Here is a 22,123-nt window from a genome sequence, read left to right on the forward strand (position 1 = left end):
TTGGGGTAGAAGAAGACACCAGCCTCGAAGCAAAGAGGCCTGGGCACTGAGTCGCAACGCCGCCTCTTCTTCGCCGGCGTGCACCCCGCCCTCTTCCACGGCGCCCCGCCCCCCTAGCCGTCTGCCCCGCCTCCTCCCCGCCCCTCCATGGCGCCACGACCCCAGGAAGTTGCCCCACCCCTCACGGCGCCGTGCCACCGCCCCTCCACGGCGCCCCGCCCCACCCCGTGCGGCGTCGGGGCGCAGCGTCTACCCGCGGTGCATGGTGGGGCCGTTGCTTCGGACAACTCGGGCCTCGGCCGCCCGGAGGCTGTGAGGAGTGCTTGCGGCGGCGGAATGCACCGGGCCTCCGCGCTGTCCGCGCCCCTGGCGAGCCCCGACTACTACGAAAGGCTGGGCCGCCTCCAGCACGGGCTGCGGGACAGGTACGGCCTACCCGGGGCGGGGGCGGGGAGTCGGCCGGCCCGAGGGTCCGCCGGAGCCCTGCCCCCTGTTCCTTTCTGCTGCCCCCGCCCGCGGTTCCCCTGGGCCCGGGTCCAGTCCTGCGACGCCCCCCGCCCCCCCCTCCCGCCCCGCCTCGAGCTCCCGGAGGGGCCTGGAGGACGGAGTTTACCAGAGACACCTCCTTATGGGCAGTATCCCGCGGGAGCGTGCGGCCGTGTCACTGAATATGGCCAGAAGTGAGACCGGGAGTCTCCTGCCTGTCACTCTCAATCCAGCCCGTGAATTTCTCTGGTTCCCTTCCACACGCCCCCTCCCCGGCTCTTCACATTCTCATCCCACCCTGACAGCTGCGCTGCATCAGTGATGACAGGTCCAGGAACGCAGGCGGGAGAGTGTGTGTGTTTGTCAAACATGTGCCCTGTTTAAATGAAGGAGGCTTTTTTGTGGGGCCAGATCTCCAGCGAAGGGATGACATTTCCAGCGGGAGAAGCCCAGCTTTCAGAGGGTTCATGATACCTTGATTAAGACATGAAAGATGAGAACCACTGAAGAACAGCTTGATCACATAAAGAGAGAAAATTATAAAGCAATTTACTATAAATAACTACATAAAAGATAGGCTGTTGAAATTATTATTCAGTTGCTAAATTAATTGGAGTTGGAAATCTCATTAGTTGACAAGAAAGGAAATAGATTTTTGGATCTCTTGATAAACAAAACGTTTAATGAGTGTTAAAAGTTACAAAATCATTTTAGTGAAGAGAGCTGTGTGTGTGATGATTCTAAAATGACAATAATTACATGGAAGGTAAAGGCAGAAGTTACTGGTTTTGAAAAGGAATTATGTTCAACCTATGCTAGAGTTAATTCTTGTTTAATATTTATAGAGCATCTACAAGAGGCCTCCTTAATCATTCTCACTGTATTTACCCCTGAACCCTTTTCTACATCCTGTTTTCTTTCTGACATACCACTACTCACCCACCCACTCACCTCACCTCCAACTTAAAAAAAAAATCACTTCCTGCAGTGCCTTCATTAAGAGACAAAATAGTGCTCCGTGCTTTGGTACACTTACAGTGCTCTGTGTTCTGTTAAAAGAGTGGCTTAGTTACCCCAGGCCTTTAGTTATTTGTATTTCTTAACCCAAGTTCTAATTTTAAAATGTTACTGGTTCAAGTGGCATTTTTTTAAAAAAACTAATTGTGAGTTATCATTTTTGCTTCCTGTGCTAGGAACACCTGGCTGTTTATAGTCCTTATGGTATAATTTCTGTGTAATGATTATTACTCACTTTATGTCTAACACGTAATGCTTTCACTGTTAAGCAAGGTGAGGCTGTTGAAATTATATAAGGAATTTGAGTCAAATTTTACAGCCTATTCATGGTTCTGCCTTTGGAGGTTTGTTTCATTTTTAAGTCAGTACAAATTTGTTACTGTGTGTATTCATTTTTCATTTTAAAAGTCCATAACTAGGGCTTCCCTGGTGACGCAGTGGTTGAGAGTCCACCTGCCGATGCAGGGGACTAGGGTTCGTGCCGTGGTCTGGGAAGATCCCACATGCCGCGGAGCGGCTAGGCCCGCGAGCCATGGCCGCTGAGCCTGCGCGTCCGGAGCCTGTGCTCCGCGACGGAGAGGCCACAACAGTGAGAGGCCCACGTACCGCAAAAAAAAAAAAAAAGTCCATAACTAACTCTAATGCATAGTTAATAAGTACAGAGGCAAATCACTTCGGATACAAAGAAAACTGCAGGACAGCTGTGGAAACCTAGGTTCTAGTCCACCAACAGTTGTGTGACCTTGAGCTGGTCATTCAGCTCCCCTGACCTGCCTTAGTCACCAGAAATGAGGGGCCTTGAATACTATGTAAAGTAAGGCCACAGATTTTTTTTCTCTAGTAGAGCAATGAGCCTTAAAGTAAAAAAAAGTCTAAAGCTGTTAGTTTTGCAAAGCAGCAAGCAATGAATATTATCGTCTGTATCCCATCTGAGTATTTGTATGTACCTGTTTGTTTGTTTGACCAATCCCCGTGACCATAAGGACCTTTATCTCCTTAAAACTCTAGAGTCATTTTAAAGGCTGCAACCCCGGGTAGTCACAGCTGATTTGTCAGTCTGAAAATGTCCTGGGAATGGTAGAGAAAAACAACTTGCCCTTTCTCAGTCCTCTTAGAGGTGGGTTATTGCAGTGTTAGCTGGTCTAATAACTGGGCCCTCCCCTTGTAAGTGGTGTATTTCTAACCCAAATTGTCTTAGCCGTTCTCACACATAGATGTAATTTTATATTCTGAATTTTTTCCTTTTTGTATACAGTGTTTTCTCTGCATCATGGCAAAAACCAGTCACTGAATCTAAAACAGCCTGATGGAGTGACTTGTTACAGTATGTTCAGTGCCACAAGCATGGTAGCAACATGAAAGTGGAATCGACTCTTACAGTTATATAAAAACATCCCTTGAAAAGGCCCATTAACCAGCCCCAGTTTTTTCAATGCCAATATTGATTCAGAGTGAGGTATCATAATAGTCCAGAAATTGATGCTGAGATATTAGTTGAGTAAAGCTGAAGATGGTATTGAGACAAAAACAGAATAATAAGCAGCTTACAAGGAGAAAACTAAACCCCGTGGCTATACTTTAAGGAGCACCCAGCTGTGTAAAACTTTGAAAGGTCCAGGTCAGAGGTGCACGTGATTGAAACCGGGGCCTATGGATACACATCTCAGGGCTGGATGTTTAAAGATTCTGAAATAGAGATTTAAGATGCAGCAGTTCGGGCTTCCCTGGTGGCGCAGTGGTTGAGAGTCCACCTGCCGATGCAGGGGACACGGGTTTGTGCCCCGGTCCGGGAAGATCCCACATGCCGCGGAGTGGCTGGGCCCGCGAGCCATGGCCGCTGAGCCTGCACGTCCAGAACCTGTGCGGAGAGGCCACAACAGTGGGAGGCCCGCGTACCAAAAAAAAAAAAAAGATGCAGCAGTTCTAAGATGATCTTCCCAATAAGCCTTTCTCTGGCTTTTTATTGGGGTAAATATCTTATTTTAAGTCTTGAATTTAAAATAGATATGAAAGTCAGTGTCGGGGGCACTGCAGCTTGGATGTGTTTCGAAAATGGGCCTGTGAAGAAGAGTTAATGATCAGCATCATTTTGCCTGGAATTAGAAGGCCAAGAGGTGTTTGTGATTTTTCAGTGTTTGAAGGATCGCAGTAGAGAAGTAAGACCAGTGGATGTCTGTATGTACTGAAGACAGAGCAGGAACACGGAAGTTTTATATTCATTATTGAAAAGAACCTTTCTGCTTGGGAGGTGATGGATTCCCATAAAGCTGGTGGTCCTTTTTCGTTCGAGGTCACGGGCAAATTTTTAAAATTATTTTGAAAAAAGTTCAAGCTTACAGAAAAGTTGCAAGAATAGGACATAGACCTCTAATATTCCCCTCACCCAGATTCCTCAACTCCTTAACATTTTATTTCTTTTTCCCTTTCTGTTTGTCTCTCTGCCTGTCTATGTGAAAGCATGAGACTTCTTTGAACCATTTGAGAATTGCAGATATGATGTCCCTTACATGATCACTGTATAACCCTTCTAATCAGGAAACTAACATTGATATACCAATCCACAGGCCCCAGTCACAGTTCACCAACTGTCCTAACACTTTTTTCTTTTCTGGTCCAGGACCCACCTGTGAACCAGTGTTGCCATGTCTCTCCATCCTATCCCAGTCTGGAACCATTCCTCCATCCTACCCTGTCTTTCGTGTTCCTGACAGTTTCATAGAATAAAGCTCTCATCCCAGAGGGTGATCCTCAAGCTGGGTCCATCTGATGGTTCCTCATGACCAGAGAGTGATCATGTTTTCTTGGCAGGAATACCACAGAAGTGAATCATGACATCAGGGACAAGGTCACAACTGCATTTAAGGGTCTTTCTGTCCCCATAATTTAATGGCAGATTGCTTACACTGTCCAGTCAATCATTCTTCATTATCATATTGATCATGAAACCTTAGAAGGGGAATAAATATTTCTAGCAGGGAAGCAGTTATACCACGTTTCCTTCACTTCTCTTCCAAGTCCAGTCTTCTTAATGAGAAAGTAAAGATCTGTGTGAAGCTACTAATTTAAAAATTTGTGATTCCGTAATCTTTTTCTTGTTTAAACATAGGCACACCCCAACCAAGGAATGGATTGTGTTCCCCAAGCAAAGACTAGGTGTTTGGATTTTGGACACCGTTGTCCCTTTAAAAGAATTTTGGTTAAATAGTGGTTTCCATTCTAGATTACAATAAGCAGAAAAATTTACTAAACCTATAATATAGCTAACAGTGTAACTTTGGGGTTTTTTTTAATAGGAGAAAATCGACTGAAGGAAAACAGAAGCTAATAATTAAGGGCTCCCAAGTGGATGTGGCCTCGGCCCTTTCCCTCAGGAGGCCAGCCTGAGCGCCCATCCTCCTCTGGACTCCTTTGATTCACAGTCTTTTGTTTTGTTTTGTTTTTTAGCATTTTTCTCTTAGACATTATGTGATTTCTCATTCAGCCTTGGTTAATTAATGTCAACTTAGATTACCAGTTTGACTTCAGTTGAAGCTTGTACTTTGGTGGTCTTTGAGCAGAGCCATCTGTGGTTAAACCTCCAAGGGCTCTTTTTGAGACTGGGATGGCTTGCTGTTCAGCAGTTTTACCCTCTAGCCCCTTGGTTTTGGCTGCTGCCACCTTTTCTGCTGTCCAGTTTCACCTGCTTCTTGCCCAGGCTGGGTGTGCAGGTGGGCATGTCAGCTCTGTCCTCTAGCTTCCTGCCAGCACTTACCTGAACATCACAAGCTGTCTCTACTGGCGGTACCTCCAGGAACTAGCAGTCAGTGACGAATCATGGCGATGTTATCAAGTTATAAAAGGAAATGCCTTCAGTTCCAAGTAGTGGTGTCAGGGGACCTGGTCTCCCCCAAATGTGAGTAAGGCCAAGTCTGCTTCTCAGAGATCTCTTCCTAACTCAGCCACGTGGCCCTGCCCAGGCCTGTCTGGTTGAGAGCAGAGCGAGCCCCCAGCCTTCAGTCCAGGATGGATTTATGGAAGCCTTGTGTGTGGAACCCCCATTGTTCTCAGAGATGCTGGCCATGTTGTATTTTGCATATTTATCTTGTTTATTGTCTGCCCTTCCCCCTTGAATGTCACTGCCTGAGGGCAGGGACCTTGGTTGGCTCATTTACCAGGTCAGTCTTCACTTAGAGCAGAGCCTGGCTCACCACTGCACTCAATAAATAACTCTTGCTGAATGAATGAACCTGCTTCCCAGCCTTTTCTCAATACGTTTCCCCATTTACTTTGAGAATCTTGTTCTTTTTGCTTCATATTGGTGTCCTTTTTGCCTTTTAGACTTCCCTAGTGACTGCTAAGTACTTTTGTCTCTTGAGTTTCAAATGCAGCTGGCGTTTTCTGCTTCTTAGAGAGACCAGAGAAGCATTCTCACAAAGGAGATCGTGTTCTAAATCTGCCTGCCTGTTACCGATCAGTGTAATTTATTCATAAAATACATTCTTTCTGTATTATAGTGAAAAGAAGAGATTGGACCTGGAAGGGAAACTCTATGAATATAATCAATCTGATACATGCAGGTAAGATATGACAAAGTTTTAAAACCAATTTGCCTAAATTAATCAAAATTTAACCCTAATATCAATATATGTTACAAATACCATAGTTGTAGTCCTGTTGCCGTTCCTTATTTCTAACATGTAATCGTTTCAAGTAAACACTGCAATTTAATACAATCACTATTAAGTGTAAGAATAAATTTGATGGAAGTATAAGATAAAAATTATTGTATTTTCATTATTTGATATTGGTGTTATTTCAGGAATCTTTTGCTTAAAAAGCTTAAGAATAAGACACATTATAGTCTTACTTATCTTTTTGGTCACAATTTAAACACATTGAATCTGTGAATGATTGAGTTATAATTATTACAGCTGACCTTTCAACAAACTGTTGTAGGCAGGGTTACATGGTGTCTCATTTGTTCATGGGTGTATGACAATGACTGTTAAAATTATTCTGAGCAGTGGATAATATACATATTATCCTTTTTAGGTTACTTACTCTAACATTAAGAGCAAACTCTTAATATTTTAATTATATTTTAAGGAAACTGAACTTTATCCTTAAGCCAAATATATGGTGTAACCTCCAATATTATTCATAGGAAAGTTTTCTGGCTGTGATAGAGTTAAGTTTGTGACGTATCCACTTCACAGTACGAGTGAGAAGTGAAAACATCTCATCCAGAAGAGAGAGAAACCAAGAATACTTTAAAACCAAAGCACCCATCAGGTCCATTTTTCCTCATCTCCAAAATTATTCTTGCGCTTTGTTTAGTGTCCATACTTCCAAAGCTACCAGAGTAGACAGCCATGTGTTTCTAGCAGCTCCAAAAGAAACAGAGAGAGTCAGCAAGACAGTGGAAGAAATAGCAGTGATGTGGGTGCTGTGGCCTCAGAAGTAGGCCCTAAGTCTGAGAGGATCGTGGCAGTTGCCATTTTTCTAGCCCCTGACTACAGGGACAGAAGACAGGGCATAGACTCTTCCTACAGCCTGTTCCCAGGTGGCTTCCCGGCATAATGGTGGTAGGCTGGGTGAGATGAGAGACCAGTGGGAATCTTCACCAAGCTTCGGCTGGCTGAATTTGTTCCCCTCTCTCAGCCTCTTGTTTCCTGGAAGACAGAGGGTATGGTTTGCTAAAAATATGCTTTCTTTGCCCATAGGATAAAATCCAAACCATCTAACATGGCTGCCTCAACCTGATTCCCCCAGAAGGCAGAGTCTGAGACAAGGGTTAGTGTGTAGGTGGTCGTTTATTTTAGGAAGTGGTCACATAAAGGGCTGGGAAGAATGGAGTAGGAGCTGGTAACTGCTGTGGGCACCTGCAGCTCCATCTCTCTGCTCCTCCCAAGTGTCCATTCAAGGGAAGGAAGAGGGGGGCTCTTTACCTTTCGGTTCCTGACCCCCGTTGGTCAGGGCCATCTCAGGAGGTGTTAACTCCTCCGCACCTCCAGGCTTTCCCTGCTGCAAATTCAGAAAAGGAGCCCCAGGAAAGCAAGATACCATGGGCAGCGGATGCAGATGCTGCCAGGTTGCTGCAGCCGTGGCTGTAGGAAGAAAAGCTAGGCCAGGAGGAGGTGAGGTGGTGCGGTGGTATACCAGAGCTTCTATTGTCTGCCCCTGTTTAGTTTTCATCATTACTATCTCTTGCCAGCCTCTCCCTAAAATTCTTCATGGACTGAATCCTCGGTTTCTGGAACGTGACAAGGTCTTGTATAGTGAAGCAGGTAGACTTTCTTGCCAGGTGCCTCTGTTTAGTCTCAGCCTTGCCAGTACTTAGCCAGGCAACCATGGGACAGTAACTTCAGTATTCTGTGCCTTTGTTTCTTCATCTGTCAAATGGGGATGGAGATAGTTATGAGAACTTAATAGAGCCTTAAAGCAGGGTCTGACCCAGAGTAAGAGTCAATAATTTATCGTTTATGACCATTTTTTGTCAGTTTCACTGTTACTCTTATTTATTGCCTCTGAGCTTTCCAATATGCTGTTTCCTCTGCCGGAATGTTTTCCCCTCATCTCACTCTTGCTTTCCCCAGTTTTGGGTTAACTGTTAATTCATCCTTCATGTCTCAGCTGAAAATTAATTTCCACTGGGAAGGCCTCCTGGGCCCCTTTAGCTAGGTCACATTGCCCAGTCTTTAAGAGTCCCTTGCAGTTGCGCTCATAGCAGCCATCACACTATATTGTGTGTATCTAAGTTTTGTTTCCCTGTTGTCCCAAGCTGCATGGCTTTTGTATGCAGAGTGCTGACTGTATGAATGACTGCATGGAGGGCTGGATGACTTGATGTGGTCAGCTTCGAGGGTTAACGTGAGGGCAGGAGTGAAGCTAGACTTTGGGTGGAGAAGGCGTGGTTCCTATTGTACCTACTCCAGGTGGACTCTGGTCGCAGCCAGCAGCCTCCCCAAGTGCCTGTGTGGGAAAGTATGTCGGGTTCCACCTCTGTTACCGTCACTTGTGTTGAAAACGGCAGGCATGGACAGTAGTACACCCAGTCCTGAGTTTTTTGTTCGGAAGGAAAAATGGGGACAGCCAACCAAGATCAAAGCACAGAATTATTAGCATGATAAAGAGTTTCTTGAAAATTATTGGCTTAGAGGTGGGAGTTTAAGGTCTGTTGTTGTTTAATTTTTAACATCTCCAGCGTCTCTGCAAATCTGTTTTTGAGGATGAACATTTTTATAGTTTGCAATTTATTTTTGCTTGATGAGAGAATGTTGAATAAGTAATTGAGCCAGCAGTGGAAAGGCTACATACCGGGTGCTCTTATGACTTAAATACTTGTGAAGAAGAAAGAGCTGAGAGGAGCAGTGTTGGTAATGAGGGGAGAGGGGCTGCACAGTTCTAGCCACCCGCTGTGTCTTTTGATACTGCATTTTGGATGAGAGTCTCCAAAGGTTTCTTCACAATTTGAGTAGAGTGACAATCCATATATTGTTATAAAATATTTTCATAATACAGTATGTTATTGCAGTTTCTAAAAAAATTTTTAAGTACCTAAATGAGAACTTCTGGGGCATTTTAAATTTCAAAATTTCTTAATGTTTGTGGATTGTGGTGCATAGTTTGATTCTATTTCTGTATGAGCAGGTAGTTTTGAAATTGTCACATAAAGGAATGCCATTGGGCTGTTCATCTGAAAAAGGCCACCTAGGCATGGCTCTTGACACCACACTTAATTTTGAGAAAGAAATCCATATAAATCTGTATGTGTGAGTGGTGTAATGTGGTCTGGTATCCATTTCTCAGGAGAGTTATGCCTAGAGGTGATACCTCAGTGATGCTGCATTAATTTCCTCTCTAAAAATGCACATGCATCCTATCCTTTAGGCTGCAGCGTTTGGGTAAAATATCTTAGAATACATTGTCTCATTAACAATTTTGTTAAATTCTCCTCCTTAGAGTTGTTCAAGTCTAACTCCATCGTTTGAAAATCTGCTTTTATTCTTCTAGAGTTAAGCTGAAGTATTTAAAACTAAAGAAATACCTGAAGGAAATATGTGAATCAGAAAAGAAGGCTCGTACTCGAAACCAAGAATATTTAAAGCAGTTTGAGCGGGTCCAGGCTCACGTTGGACACTTTATCACAAGTTCAGAGAAGCTGCAAGAACTGAAGGTGACATCTCATTTTGTACTGTTTTCTTTTGTCCTTTTTAGCTAAGATTGGGACTAGTGAGTAGTAAGTTACTGGTCCGTGGCAGTCACTGATGTTCAGTTGTTCACCCGTAGGTTAACTGTCAGTTTTCTCTGGGAATTAATTACCATATGACCAGATTTTGATCAGAGAACTGGAGATTGCATTTTCTCAGATTTCTGCTTTAGTTGAGGAATTACTGGAACATCTGTACTTTGTTACTCTACACAGGTAGTTAAACGGGCACGGCCTCTGGCCACACCTGACCTGGTGCCTGGCGCATGGGATCTCTTGGCCTCAGGACTGAATTTGAGCAACATCAGGTTCCCTGTGGAGCCTGCTTCCTTCTTCAGAGGTTCTTTTTCTGTGGCCTGAGCCCCACTGTTCTGGGCAGGCCGGGTGTCAGGGGGAGACTGGGGGGAAGAACTGGCCCAAGGACTTCACCCTCATGCCCATCGACTCTGCGAGCCAGAACAGCCACGCCTTCCCTGCCCTCTCCGACCCTGGCCCCCACTCCCTTAGGCTGCCTGGCAACCTTCTGCTTTACAAACTGTGTCAAGCATGGAGGGCTAGGCCTTGTTTCTCACCATTTGTGCTGCTCAGGGCTTTTGCCCAACTTAACCCACCTGTGTACTGGTTACCAGAGAAGTTGGCTTCAGCACTTCCCTTTCTTTTTTTTTCTCTCACAGTTTTCCCCTAGTACACAGGAAAAGAATTATTTAAGTACACAGGAAAAGAATTATTATAATGAACATTCATGCTGTGGTCTGAATGTTTGTGTCTCCCTGCCCAAATTCATATGTTGAAATCCTAACCTCCAAAAGTGATGTTATTAGTGGATGGGGCCTTTGAGAGGTGCTTAAATCACGAGGGTGGGGCTCTCATGAGCGGGATTAGTGCCTTGTAACAGAGGCTCCAGGGCACTCCTGGCCCCTTCCACCAGGTGAGGACACAGTGAGAAGGTGGTAGCTCTGAACCAGGAGGGGTCTGTCACCAGAAGGCAGCCGTGCTGACATCTTGTGGAGGACTTCCAGCCTCCACGACTGTGAGCAATACGTATCAGTTGTTTGTAAGGCACCCAGCCAGTGCAGTTTTATTACAGCAGCCTAAATGGACTAAGACAGCTCATGATCTAACCAGATGCAACAGTTGTAAATATTTTGCTGTATTTACTTTGCCTGTGTCTGTGTATGTATGTTTTTTCCTGAGCCATTGAAAGTATGCAGCAGAACCCATGACATTTCTCCCCTAAATACTTGAGTGTGGATCCCTTAAGAACAAGAACAGTCTCCTCCATAATCATACCATTATCACATCTAAGAAAATTACTAATGATTCCATAATATTATTTAATATTCAGCCAATACTTCAGTTTCCACAGTTCCCGTCAAAAGTCTGTTTTTCCAGACCAGGAGCCAACTAGGGTACACATTACATTTGTTATTGTGTCTTTTTTAGTCTCTTAATCTAATTTGGTTTCCTACCAGTCTTTGTTTTGTTTTGTTTTTTAAATGATACTGGCTTTTTGAAGAAGCCAGGCCAGTTGCTTGTAGAATGACTTACATTCTGAATTTGACTGGTTATTTTAACTTGTGTAGCATCCCCTGTGTTTCCTGTAAACTGGAAATTTGGTCTAGACTAGCACTGCCCAGTAGAACTTTGTGGTGATGGGAACCTTCTGTCTCGGTACTGATGCTAATACAGTAGCCACTAGCCGTAAGTGGCTACTGAGCACTTAACGTGTAGCTTGTGACACTGAGGACTGAGTTTTTGTGTTAAATTTAATTAATTAAATTTAAATAGTCACAGCTGAGGTTATACATTCTACTGCATCTCGTCAGGAGGCTCATGAGCCATGATGTCAGATGGTCTTGTTTGAGCCAGGCTGAGTTTGATGGCTTTGTTAACATGGTGACCTCTAGGTCTCTCTATTGTAAGGTACCTTTTTTCCCTTTGTAAATTAGTAAATAATCTGTGGAGTGGTGGCTTGACATCTTGGGAATACCTTATTCCTCAACAGCCTTTTGCCTAGCGGTTTTAGAATCCATTAATGATGCCTGAATCAGTTATAGTGGAGGCTGTGAAATGGTGATTTTCTAATTTGATCTCATCTTTTACATTTGTTAGCTGGCATTCTTCTATGAAGAAGAGCTTTCTTTCCTTCTTTTTCTCCCTCTCTCTGTCTAAATGTCACTGTGGGCTTGTGAATCTTTATTTAGTCATTATATTATCAATTACTGTAATTATTCTTTTGTTGCTTACATTCTCCCAAATTTTGCCAGTGAGAGTCTCTTCGAGTTGGCTCCTGTGTCCTTTTGACAAGATGTTCCAGGTTTACCTTACACTTCCCTGCCTCAGACTTGGAATTAGCCTTTTATCTGAGGAGCTGTGGTTCCTTTGGGTGGGAAGGGGTATTTAGAAACCAAGATCTGGAGGCTAGATGTGCTCAAGCAATAGTGAGTCTTAGCTACAGCACTCCAGGTTTTTCCTCCTAGTGTTCAAGTAGAATGCTTAAGGCTCAAAAAGCAATTGTTATCAACATTGTAAACCTCTTTTCTTTTCAGAGAGTTCAAAGAGAAAATAAAAGTGGTGGACAAAGCAGGGAATTTCTTCTTCCCAGTGGAATAAAGGAAATAATAGAAGTTTTCCTCTTATTTTCATATTGATGCTTTACTTAATTATTGATTTCTCATTATAACCAAATGTGAGAGGGAGGAATTTGAAAGGAAGTATCATCCTTTGTAAATATTTTAATATTGAGAGCATTTGTTGTGTGTAGTATGATGTGTTAAAAAAAAAAACTTGTCTCACGAGCTACTAAAGAATATCAGCGTAGGGGACCATTTTCAAGAAAAGAATGATAAACTGTATTTCTAGGACTATGTAAAGTTTTATTCATAAATATCATTTAAAAATGACACAGATATTCCTTTTTGAATTTTGGAGAAGGAATGCCTTTTAAAAAATCTGCTGATGGCATAAAATGGCAGGTCATGTAGCTGCAGTTGGGAAACATACGTGTTCTGTGGAAAACTGTACATTGGCTGTGAACCAGCCAGTGATGCCCGTGACACCACCAACTCAGCAAGCTGTGCAGTGAGTGGAGTGTCCAAGCAGTGGGGGTCGTCGTGTTTCTTCCTGCCTCTTCCTTTGTGCCACGGCCAGTTGTGGCCTTAGGAATACCAGAGCCACTTGTCTCCCTTAATCCCGCCCCACTCCCGTGTCACATCTTCACCTCACGGAAGTCTTAGGAGAGAGGTATTCTGGTCAGCACCTACGTGGTGTATTTGCCACACACCCCAGAATGCCCGGGGCGTTTTCCCTTGACTAGAGTATAGTTAGTGCGAATGAACTTCTAACTGGTGGAAGTCCAGAAAGTGAAACAAGGTGAAGCATTGTGAGAGAAGTGGGGATTTTGCCCAAATTATATTAAGTGAATTTCTCCCTCTTTGTAAGACGAGGCCCACTTAATTGTAGAATGTTAAAATCTTTTAAAATGGGCTGAAAAACTTTTTGAAAAGCCATTTCAACTGATTATGAATTATACTACTTTATTTGGGGTCCTGTAATAATTTTCAGGGCTTTATAAGGATAGTGATGTATCATGTAGTTTTGTAAATACAGTTTTGTGGCCATATTGCTACTTGTCAGATGGATAAAGAGGGTGAATAAATTCAGTTCACAAATATAAATAGGAGAATCACCGGTGCTGTGAAGAGGGTGCCCCTCTCTCCCTCTTCTTGCCCCCTCACCGCCTCTCCCCACCCCGCCCACTTCACCTCTGTTTCCCCTCCCTCCTCGCACTCCCCACCTTGGCAGCTTTAGTGGAAGGGCCCAGCTGGTCCTTAGAGCAGTTTTCCTCAGGTGCCCTTTGCTCTTGTCTCAGGTTGGCTTTTCTCTGAAGCTGACCCTGAGACAAGGGTTCGGATGTAAGTGGCTTATTTGGGAAGTGCAAGGATGCCGGGAGGCAAGTGGGGAGCTGAGACAGGGAAGGACAAGTGGCCGGAATGGGGGTATTAAGTCAACTACCACAGTCGGCACCTGGAGCTTAATTCCGCAGGGGAACTCCACCAAATGGTTCAGAGCATTTGGGACATGCATAGCCGGGCTCCTGAGCATCACTGATGAGGACTGCTGGGGGAAGGGCACAGGTGTGGGGAGCTCATTAACCGTGTGCTCCTGTAGGCAGAGCAGCCTCCCCAGGCTCTGAGGGGCCTTAAGCACAGAGACAGGGGTACTGGAACTTAGGAGCACTGAGAAAGGTCCCATGGCCACGTGTGGAGCGCTGCCGGCATCTGCTTTGGCCTCCTGCATTCAAGTGCTGGGCTTGGGGCTGGCATGTCAGGGCTCAGGGAGGGTCCCTGGCCGGGAGCGGGTCATCATCTGGTCATGTCTCCCCTCTGCCTGAAATCCTTGAGTGCGCAGCCTTCTCGGGACAAAGCCCAGGCGCTGATCTCTGCCTGCCAACTACCCACAGCTTCAGCCTTCTGACCACACACAAGTTCTGTTCTCTCTGTCCCTCTCACACAGCTATACGGATGTGCACATTTTCTCTCCCCACCCTGTCCCCTTCCACCCTCTCCCTCCATCCCCACCCCTCGCTCCTGTCTCCCCTGCTCCCCTATCCCAGTCTTCCTCCTGCCATCTCCCCTCCCCTCCTCCACACCTCCATCTCTTCCCCTCTCTCTCCCACCGCATGTCTTCGCACCATGCCTCCACATCTTTATCTCCCACACATGCGCGTCTGCACTCTCTGCTACACACGTGCTGAATGGTTTGTAATTCCTTGAATGCGCCACATTCTGTCCTATGTCCTTCGACTCGGAGGACATAGAGGAGACCTCGCTCCCTCTATGCTGCCGTAGGTCTATGTCATATGATCTACATAAGCACCTCCTTCACGGTACTGTCATTGTTGCGTGTCTGTTTCCCCACCTCACCGTGAGCTCCTTTTCTTACTATTTCCGTGCTCTCAGTGGCACATAGTAAGTGCTCAGTAAGCACTGACTGAAAAGTAATTCTTCCATATTCTTGTTTTCTCTTATGGACCGTAAACAACTATGTGAGGATGAACGTGTGTGATTGGACCCATGGCAAACCACCCAGGAGCATTTGTGTTTGATAGCAGAGGCATTTTGAAGACATAATGTCATTATTTAAAGATGTGATCTTGTTGAAAATTCAGTCATCAGGTTACATGTGCCTATAGGGCATAAAATTTGAAGAGAACAAATCTTTTGAGCTCTCATATAATTCCTGCTAAGCACTGTGACAGCCACTGTGGGCAGAGCATGACCTTCTGGCTCCTGAAGACAAAGTCTGTAGCAAACCCCATTTTTTTGCCTGTTAATATGTCCTAGTTGAATAAATAAATATTCCTCCATATCTTTTGGTAAAAGTTCCACATTTAAGAGGAAGCCCATATACTGGAAAAAAAATAGGAGAGGGAAAAACAAAAAGACTATGAATCTCTCATATTCATCTGAGAGTCACATTAGTTTATTTAACTCTCTGTAGCCATCCTTCAACTGTAATGTGCAGAGGCCAGGCCAGCTGATCTTCAATGTCAATTCAGCTCTGTAACAGAATTACTGTACAATTTCAAAGACCAGTGAAAAAAGGAAGCTTATGAAAAACGTAATAGTGGCACTTTCAGGCAAGTGGTGATGTGACGAGGGAAAACTGAAGGAATGTAAGTGAGAATACAGGAGAAAAGAAGGAAACAATGAAAACTGGGGCACATTGTGAGTATGGAGAGATCCCAGACATGCCAGGACCTCCAACTCCTCTTCCCACGACCCCAGATTACCGTCAGCAGATTTCATTAGTTGAGCTGAAATGAATCACCTGTGCAGAGTAAGGAAGGGAGTAGGAAAGGCCTCCTAAATTTAGGTGGACAGCAGCAAATCCAGTGCTGTGAAGCAGTACAGGACAGAGCAAGTTCCTGATTGGGAGATGAGAGGATTGTCCTTAGAGAGGCTCTAGGCCAGCAGATGCTACTGAGGCATGAGTCGTTTGGCCTCTGAAGCAGCAGCTCTGACTGTGAGGAATCTAGGCCATGTGGGAAGAAGGGAACAGGGACCTGAGTCTGCACCCAAGAGAAAGGATGCAGTGCAAGCCCTCCTGTATTTTGGAGATAGAAGAGGCCCATGGGACTTGATTCAGAGAAGAAATAGGGAATAAGACGTGAAAGACTGATGGTCAGAGAAATAGATGTACATGAGGACACATGTTCTACTGCTTCATCAGGCATTTTTAGCTGGAAAGTCTTGGAGAGATTCATCTGTGCAATGTTTCCCAAACTTTAAAAAAAAACACCTTTTAAACATAGTATAACCCTTTGTTTAAATGCAGATAAAGGAGGAAGTAGAACTGGGGAGCCCTGTGGGTTGAGAGTCCCTGCTCTCCAGTGTTCAGGAGGTGGATTGGATGTATAATAACCGAGTACTGTATATATAAATAAAAGGCAAAGAAGGAGAGCAAAGACAGTTGTAGGTGCAAACCCACGGTCCTAGGTCATGCAGAGTTACAGTTTGTGTCGATTATCAATTTATCATAGTAACTTGTAAAATTTCAAATACATTGTATAGTGTTTATTTGCATCATTAATTTGGAAGAGTAGCTACAGTTCAGTTGTTTCATATGCATTGAGAACAATCTGCATTGGACTTTTTTTTTTTTTAATTTTTTTTTTTGCAGCACATGGCTCTTCATTGCGGTGAGTGGGCTTCTCTCTAACTGTGATATGCGGGCTTCAGAGTGCGACGGCTCAGTAGTTGTGGTGCTCAGGCTTAGTTGCCCCGCAGCATATGGGATCTTAGTAGCCCACCAGGGATCAAACCAGCGTCCCCTGTATTGCAAGACAGATTCTCAACCACTGGATCACCAGGGAGGTCACCCTGCATTGGACTCTTGAAGATACTTTCCCTGCTGTTCTTTATGAAGTCCTGAAGCAGTTAGCACTTTTTTGCTTCAGTAAAATGAATTGAATAATACTCTTATATTTCCTTGAGAAAGTGCTCTGTCTTTTGGAGTTGTGGCTCTGAAATGATCCCATTGTGAGGAAATCAGGTACAATGCCTGTTGCATGTTTATAACTGATCTCAAAGAGCATAAGGAAGCATTTGTAGCCACAGGAACAAAGAATTTTTGCTTAAGGTTTATTATTTAATAAATCTCTGTTTACTTTGTCTATTTTGTAAATCACCCCTCATCTCTTTCTAAAGGTATTTTCTCTTGGAATTTGTAGAGTGTGCCTGTTTAAATCTCTTGGGGTTAAAAATTAAATATCTGTTAAGTTCAAAGGAGTAGATATATAGAACAGAGAGATGTAAATTGTATTTTCTTAATTGCCTTCTTTATCTTTTCTTGGCTTGTTTTGTCATTTTTACTGGCCTTATGAAACTTTGATTTAATTAGGTCTCTATTTATATCATTACTGCCAATCTACTGTGTTAATAGCATTCTGATAGAGAAAAAAGAAATCCCTGCTTAACATATTAAAAATGGGGCAGCATATAATACCTTTTCAGATAGTTTGAGGGAGACAAGTCAATTTTGGTTATTATTGTCTGTTCACTTTTTGTGTGTCAAAACAAAAGTTCGGGCCTATTTTATCTTCAGACTGAGAACTAAGAAAACAGTTTTCTAATTTGGTTATCTTATAGGTGTGTTTCCAATTGTAGTACATCACTGCCTCATTTAGAAAATGTTCTGATACTTATCTGTGATGGACCACAAGCAGAGACTTTTTAAGGCTTTACTTACTAACATATGAATCAAAGAGCTTTTTATGTGTTGCTTTTAAGAAAAAGTCATTTTATGATGCAGTCACTTTCATCAATTATAGTGTGGTAATGACACAGACATCTTTATGAGTTATTAGCACGAGAGCAAACTTGATGCCTGTGGTGCTGATCATTGACATCTACAGTGTATTTGTATCCGTAAAAAATGGAGTTTGCAGGGGACACGGGTTCGTGCCCTGGTCTGGGAAGATCCCACATGCCGCGGAACAGCTAGGCCCGTGAGCCATGGCTGCTGAGCCTGCGCGTCCGGAGCCTGAGCTCCACAACGGGAGAGGCCACAACACTGAGAGGCCCGCGTACCGGAAAAAAAAAAAAAAAAAAGTGGAGTTTGTTTCCAGTTGATGATCTAGTGAGTAATATACTCAGTTGCTATGACAAGTAGGACCATGATATTATGTGGATACCATACAGATAAGAAATCAGTAGGATTGCTTTCTCTTCCTTTTTTAGGGCAGAACTTTTCAGAAGAAGCACCGTCTAATGTGTAACTTTCATGATAAAGTAACTAGATTTTTCATGATAGCTTAATATATCAAGGTTTTATTTCCTAGATTGATGAAAGACTAAGTGAAAATCCATCAAATGTTATTTTATTTAAAACATGTAACATTTTATAGAATCCAGCTTTTGATGTGTTATTTGTGAAATTGTCTGTTTTCTAAGATAAATTGAATTTCTCAGCAGTATCAGTTTTTACTTTCTCTTTACTGTTCCTTTTATGCTGTAAAGTCTGAAAAATATAAATAGGTGCTAGTTGTAATAATATCCTCCACAAAACCAAACTTTGTTTATATTTAGATTGAATATGAGACTCAAATTAAGAAGATGCAGCTACTCTCAAAAGATAGCCTGGGAAAAAAAGGTGAACTGAAAGATGAAGACAGAGAAAAGGTAATAAATTAAAATGGTAAACTTTCTGTTAACGGAGGGTTTTTGGCATGTTCATCTTTTAGGATACTGTTGTAAATAAAATCGTCTTATTACAAAGATCTTTTTGATTAAACTTTAAGTGATTATTTAAAGACATTTGCTTATAGAGTATTGCTTTAATGTATAATTCAATTAAATTTGCTGAAAGGCAGTCACTGTGGCTGTAAGAGATAGATTCCAAAGAAAACCTCAGTGTTGTTAGTAGGTGAAATTTTGTTTTTCTAAATAATGCTTTGTAGCTGCCTTTTTCTTAGTTCCAGAAATGTTTTAAATGAGAAGTAAATGAAATGTGGCATTTTGCTTCTTTTCTTTGTATACATAATTTTGTACATTTTAACCTTTTCATAGATAAAGTGGAAAGAAAGGATTGCATATCTCAGCAACAGACAAAATGAATGGCAAGGAATACTTAAATAAATTCTGCTATGTATCTGCCGTAATGCAGGCTTCTAATCCTCCCGCCTATCTCCATATAAATGATTCTGCTCAAGACCATAGATGTTTTCTTCACTAAAAGCAGTAAAGCTCTTTTAGATGAAATGTCTAAAAACATCTTGTAATAACTTGGAGCATGCTGGCAAGAGTAGTCACTTGTGACTATGTGTGAAACCCCCTCAGCCAGTCGATATTGTAATAAGCAAAAATGGGAGCATCACTCCATTATTCAGAGAAGCCAACAGCGTGCTTCCTCCTTAGGCTGCAGCATTCATTAAGAAAAGCTTACTGGGCTGAAAGCTGGAAACAGATGATAACGGGATATGATTTTCATATTTAATGCTTCCCTTGGAAGAGTATGTGTGCTACAGATTGATAGAAGAATCAACTGCTACTTTACTAAAAGACTTTCAGGTTTGCCCTATAGCTACCGATGGAATCATTCAGCCAAGAAATTAACTTTTTCTCCTTTTACCTGTTTTATATATCTGCTAAGCAGGCTGCCGGGCTGCCAGTAAATGTTATTATGCAGTTAACTGTTTGGTATTTAAGACTCTTATCAGAAAAGAAACAGAGGCCACACTATTTTGTTTTTATAGTAGGAGCAAGGTTTTAGTTTTTCTTTTTTCCGTGCATTAACAGGCATTAATCTGAGTTTATAGGAAGTTTTAGTTTTCCTTCCCAGAGATTAAAAAGTTAAAAAACCTAGAACTTTAGAGCATTCTTTAAACTGTAAGATACAAAACACCAAGCCCCAGCAACCCTGACCTATATAAAAAGGCCTTTAATGATAAATGATTTCTCTGCCATTAGATGTATACCAAATGTGGTATGATGTGATAGACTTCTGAGACATTCAGGCAGTTTTTCTGTTTGACATTTGGTCATGAAATAATTGACGTGTTTTTTAATCTATAATCTAGTTTGCTCTTTCTATGCTGTTCCTGATAGACACCTTGTTAGTATGACAGTGTCAATGGTACTTAAATAAAATGGGAGACTTTTTTTTATATTTGCACTACTGATTCCTTACCTTACATATAGTTATATAGTTTTCCTTTTAAGTCATATTTAAAATTAGGGCAAGAGACATATAGCTGACAACTCCTTAAAATGTTACATAGAATAATTAGAAGTGTTTCCTTTTTACTGGAATGTGTCATCTCCTTAAAAACTTTGACTTTTGACTGTATGTAAGACTCAATTAGGTAACATTTTGAGACGTAGCTTGCCTTTTTCAATTTCCCATTGATGTTCTATCAATTAAAAGGTAAAAATATTTCAGCAGAACCCTGAATTAGTTAACACTTACTATACACTAAACCAGAACAATTCCTTACCGTATGGGGTATGTTTTATCTTTCAGCAGTCACGTGAGCTAGTCTCTGTGCCCAGAGCGCTGGTCTCCAGGGACTGGCCTGAGCACGGTGGTTGAATTCAGTAGATCGTTGCTGAGTGCGTGCTCTGTTTGAGAAGCTGCAGCAGGTCCCTCTAGGAATGCCACGATGCTTGCCCTTGAGGCGCTTCCCACAAAGCGATGTTCTTTCTGAGGCCTAGGATAGTGTGTGCTGAGTCCCAGCTACATGGAGAAAGAAAGTTTGCTTCCTCTGCAATGAGTCCTCCACAGCCTAGGGGAGAAGGTGGTGTGTGAGCTGGCGTGAAGGGTGAGGAGGGTGCCAGTCACTGGGTATTTGATAGACATTCTTGGGTCTGAAGATGTTGTGAGTGAAGGAGTGGAAGCAGGAAGCCCGGCGAGAAGCTATCAGTCTGGCTAAAGGTGAACATTCTTGCAGGGAAGTGGGAGAAAATGAGCTTGGAAAGGGGCATCGTGGAACTCAGTCCAAGGCTCGAGGATTGAAAATTTCCCCCTGGAATCAGTGTGTGTGCACGTGCATGATGGGGCAGGTGAAGCAAGGACTGGGGCTCAGAGCAGTTACATCACAGGAGCAGGAAGGCAGGGCTGGCAGTGCTCTGCAAGATGCCCTGGAGGAAGGAGCTCATGGGGCGAGAAAACCAGGATTCATTCAGATGCAAGGAACGAACCGAGGGCCTGAGTTGGGGTGGCCATTGAGATGGAGAATGCCAATGAAGGGGAGAGGAGCTGTCAAATTAATGATAATTCTGAGTTATGAAAAGATAGCTTTAAGAAGTGGTTGTGCAACTTTCAACCAGAAGCAGCAGCTTGAATGCGCCACTAAGAAGAATGATCAGGTAGTAGTTGTCTATTTTTTCAGTGTAGAACTTAAGCTCGGTTTTATAATAGGAGTCCAGTGTTTCCATGCATCCAGTTGCTGCTCTTCAGAGTCATGTGTTCTCTGAAGAGAAGTAATCATTGATCTGTTCATCCCCCAAGATTGTTTCTAATATTAGTCTACTTAGTAAACTCTTATGTTGTTGTTGTTAATAGACAGAAAAGACAAAGTTCCGGTCCCCATTTGACTCCTCACAAATTTTACTATAATATAGTAATCCTTCTCTATTATACGTTGCCATTTTTTATTTTGGGGTGAACCCTCGTTCCATTGGTCTCTAGGCATGTTCTTCTTGTTGCCCAGCTTTTTTGTATCAGCAGTGACTAGAGCATACACATAAAGGCACATCAAAACATATACACCCAGGAGAGGTGGATATGGCATTAGTGAATAAGAGCATAAACCTTGAGGTGGGATTTGTGAAGTTTCTTTGAACTGTTACACTGTGAAATATGTTCTACTAAAAGCAGAAGTGAGTTGGATACTTCACAGAAAGATTATACTCTGCCAGGGCTGGAGAATGTGAAGGACCAGAGAATTCCATCACAGGGCTAAAGGCTGGTTGGGGAGTTCCACTTCCTCTGTTGTAAACCTCCCTGCAAGGGTCACGTGGAGAATGACTCCACGTGCAGCTTGTTACTTCCGCTTCTAATCCTAATATTAACAATGGGGAACAGTGACTGCACACGTATTTTGTCAGGGGCAGCATTAAGCACTTCATATTCATCAACTCATTTAATCCTGTCAGCAATCCTGGAAGTAGATACTATCGTATCCTCATTTTAGAGGAAGGCTCAAAGAAGTTGGTTAACTTGCCCAAGACTACACTACTAGGCAGATCCCAAACTCAAACCCAGACCATGTGGCTTTAGCGTCCATGTTATTAGCCATGTTGCTACACTGCCTTCCAAGGTAGTATGGGTGAAATGCTCCTCGAAAGTCGGGAGAAATTCCTGGTCAAATAAAAACAGCCTAGCCATATCATGTGAAGTATTTCAGTTATTCATTTAGATGCTGCATTT

At 43.0% G+C, this 22,123-nt stretch overlaps 1 protein-coding gene across 3 annotated transcripts in view; it reads left to right on the forward strand.

Moving 5' to 3' along the window:
* Positions 1-292: 292 nt before the first annotated feature.
* KIZ (kizuna centrosomal protein) overlaps positions 293-22,123 on the forward strand; it is a 113,759-nt gene continuing 91,928 nt past the window's right edge. For 2 of the 3 annotated variants that reach the window (XM_082857721.1, XM_082857723.1), the window contains exons 1-4: positions 293-425; positions 5,997-6,059; positions 9,496-9,658; positions 18,283-18,375. In XM_082857721.1, the coding sequence (XP_082713847.1) occupies positions 337-425; positions 5,997-6,059; positions 9,496-9,658; positions 18,283-18,375 (408 nt within the window). In that variant the 5' untranslated portion in view covers positions 293-336. The remainder of the gene's footprint in view (positions 426-5,996; positions 6,060-9,495; positions 9,659-18,282; positions 18,376-22,123) is intronic. The other variant, XM_082857722.1, reaches the window with a different exon arrangement.

Source organism: Leucopleurus acutus (genome assembly GCF_964270905.1).
Source record: "Leucopleurus acutus genome assembly, chromosome: 16".
NCBI lineage: Eukaryota > Metazoa > Chordata > Mammalia > Artiodactyla > Delphinidae > Leucopleurus > Leucopleurus acutus.